This window comes from Myotis davidii, unplaced genomic scaffold (assembly GCF_000327345.1).
Source record: "Myotis davidii unplaced genomic scaffold, ASM32734v1 scaffold663, whole genome shotgun sequence".
Lineage (NCBI taxonomy): Eukaryota > Metazoa > Chordata > Mammalia > Chiroptera > Vespertilionidae > Myotis > Myotis davidii.
In genome coordinates, this window is record NW_006295816.1 from 1,880,088 (window position 1) to 1,883,195 (window position 3,108).

General features: G+C 63.5%; 1 protein-coding gene across 1 annotated transcript in view; it reads right to left on the reverse strand.

Annotated features, from left to right (window-relative positions):
• Positions 1-2,960: 2,960 nt before the first annotated feature.
• The window catches only part of LOC102770499 (protein piccolo), a 3,791-nt gene continuing 3,643 nt past the window's right edge, over positions 2,961-3,108 (reverse strand). The window contains exon 3 of the mRNA XM_006770602.2: positions 2,961-3,061. Coding sequence (XP_006770665.1) covers positions 2,961-3,061 — 101 coding nt within the window. The remainder of the gene's footprint in view (positions 3,062-3,108) is intronic.

The following is a 3,108-nucleotide window of genomic DNA, read 5'->3' on the forward strand; positions in this document are numbered from 1 at the left end:
CAGGGAGGCGCGAGCCCAAAGGGTGAAACCCGCGGGGAAGCACCGAGTGCGCCGCGCCAGGGCGAGCGCAGCACAGACCAGCCTCCGGGCCAGAGTATAAAGACGGGGGGGGGCACCCGGCGCAGGTGGCCAGTGAGGCCCCAAGACCCCCAGGCAGACTCGCCTTCCACCCCAACCCCCACTCCCGCCAGGCCACAGCCTTTGCCGTCCCCAAGTCTGGGCCAGGATGGGTGGCCCAGTCTGCCCTCCCCTCTATGGCCCTGAATTCCCCAAACTAGAGGAGTCACCTACGGCGTGGTGTGGCCTCCGCTTTCTTCCCAGTCATGTCACCCTCAAACACGCCAGCGCAGCGTCACCGTCAGCGGCCTGGGCTGGGCTCTGGGGACACGGACCTTCCTCCACCCAGAGGGCAGCTGGAGATCGAGCCCAGACAGTGGAGCCCGGCACGGCTTGGGCGGACTGCGGGGCGGGCCCGGCCGGAGGGGCTGAGAGCTGCCCGGCAGAAGCGCTAAGGGAAGTCCGTGGCCATCCTCTGTCCCTTGTCTGGGAGGCAAGTGGGCCAACGCTGGCCCGTTCCCCTCACAAGCCCCGAGGCCTCTATCTGGAGGGCAGACTTAGGCTTCTCCACTCAGCCCACCCCTCCCAGGGAGCCTGCCAACCCCATCTTGGGAGGGGTCAGCTCCAACCCTTTGCCATGTTGAGTCTCCCCTTGGATGCCGAGGGGAGTGACTCCCCGCGTGGGGAAGGTAAGGCTGCCTGGGGAATGACTGCCCTGGCTACCTTCCTCCCCTCCCCACCCTGCCGGGCTTCGGGTCACCTCTTCCAGGGCAGCCCGATGCCACCTGTGGGCAGGCATCTGCCGGCAAGCTGGTGCCTGCAGCACAGAACCCGTGTCTCCTCCCAGGAGGCTTAGTTCTGTCTGCAGAATGAACGCGGTCCTTCCTGCTGTCCGCCCGCTGTCCCTGAAACCGTGGTTCTCCGAGCTCTATGGACAGCTGGGCAATGGGCTGCTGACCTCACACAGGTCACACGTGTCACACGTGTCACCATGTTTTCTGTTTCCCGAAGGGCATGCATATTTAGGCGTGCAGAGGCTGGCATGGGGGTTAGCGGCAGGGGAAGAGGTGGCTGCTGGGGCCCGGCTGGCTGCTGGCAGGGCTCCACCCCTTCTGGGTCCTGTGCACACTCCACGTGCCTGTGGGTGAGAGCACGTGGCAGGGTGTGTGCACACGTGTGTGTGTGTGCGCGTGCTCTTCTGTTGTTGACGGAGAAGGCAACGGCACTGTGTGTGCAGTGGTGCCTGGGGGCACGTGTGTCTGCATTCTGTGTGCACTCAGGCGTGCTCGCTCACGTGTGCGCATGGATGCGGTAGCTAGTCCCTGGAGCCACGGGTCCCTGGGGACTCTGGTCCCTTCCTGTATGACACAGGCCTCAGGACTGTGGAGACTGAGTCAGGGTGTGGGGACAGGAAATGGGAAGAGACCGGACCATGGCTGGCGGTGGGCAGGGCTGTGTAACCCTATGCTATTGGCTGTTTCTAGTCTCTACACTTAGCGCAGCCCCTCACGCTCAGGTGTGTGTGTGTGTATGTGCGCGTGTGCCTGTGTGTTTGTGGCGGGAGATGAAACCCGTCTTTGTCTTTTGTGCAGCGAGCAACCTGAAGACAGAGCCCAGGGCTGGGCTGGGCCACAGCTCATCCCTCCGGCCTCCAGCCTCCAGCCTCCGGCCTCCAGCCTCCAGCCTCCAGCCTCCAGCCTCCAGCCAGAGCAGCTCAGGCAGAGGAGGGCTTCCTCGTCTTGGCTCGATCTCAAGCTGTCCTCCAGGGGTGAAGTAGCCACACCAGCTCCACGCCACCCCTTCAACTCTGCCAGACCACGGGCTCGGGGGACAGGTCCATTTCTACCCCCCTTTCAGAGCCAGACGAGGTCAGGAGCCGTGGCTTCTAGCCACCACCCTGGCCAGAGGGACGGCGGGAGGCCCCAGTGCAGGGCAGAGTTTGGGACAAGAGCAGGGGCAATTGGCATGGGCAATTGGCATGGGCATTGGCATTGCCCAGTAGCCCCTATGAGACCTCCTGGGGAGGCGGGAGCTGCCTGGGCTGGGGGGCCAAAGGGGAGAAGGGAGCCCAAAGTTGACTATTCTGGCTCTCACTCAGGCTGGGCAGTCAGAGAGGCAGGATGAGGTGTGAGCCTCCATATCCACAGAACCCACAAACCAGGCCCGAGTCCCATCCACAGCTCAGGTGTACCCCTCCACGCCACCCCCAGAGCCAGGCCTCATCTGCTCCCTCACCCCCACTTCCTGTCCCAGGACACCAAAGGCCAGCACTCCCACATCCCTGCCAATCAGCACTGAGCCCCAGCCAAGTCCAATGATAGGCGATCACTCACTCCCAGGCAAGCTCCCCCAAGAAGCCCACACCCTGATAGGCACTGTCCCTAGGGGGCAGGCAATGCTCCCGGTTCCCAGCCACCATGGGACTGTGTGGCTGCCGTCTATGTTGCCGGCCCCAGCCCCCTGAATAGAGCCCAGGATGGGGGAGGGCAAATAGTCTTTTCCTCAGGAGCTAGGGGAAGGGGCTGCCCCCACCATGACTCACTCCAGGCTGTGTGGGTTATTACATTATGTTTGAAATTGCCATGGCAACCAGCTGGCAATCAAGGGTAATTGCACTTGTCGCCAGGGCAACGGGGCAAAACCCACAGCAGCCACTCTCTGTGTTTGCCCTTGGGGTGCAATAAAGGTCAGGTTAGACCAGGGCCAATGCCAAGGGGCTCGGGGGCTCTAGGAGGGAGAGACTGCCGGGACCTGGGGAGTGGCAGGGCGCGGAGGCGGGTGTGACTCAGGTGTGCCAGGGGCCCCAACCCCAAACCCCTGCCGGGACCCCATCCTCTGCACACCTCCCTGGGCCTAAAGCACGCCACAGCACTCAAAGCCCACAGAACCAGAACTTTATATGCTCATAGATGGTACTTGTAGATGGCCCACGGGCCCTCCTCCTCGTACTCCCGGCGGCTGAGCCACAGACTCTGGAAGGAATCCCGGGATGCCATGATGGAGCCTCCCAGCCAGGCGGCCACGGCGCGGTGCGGGGAGCCCAGCACGGTG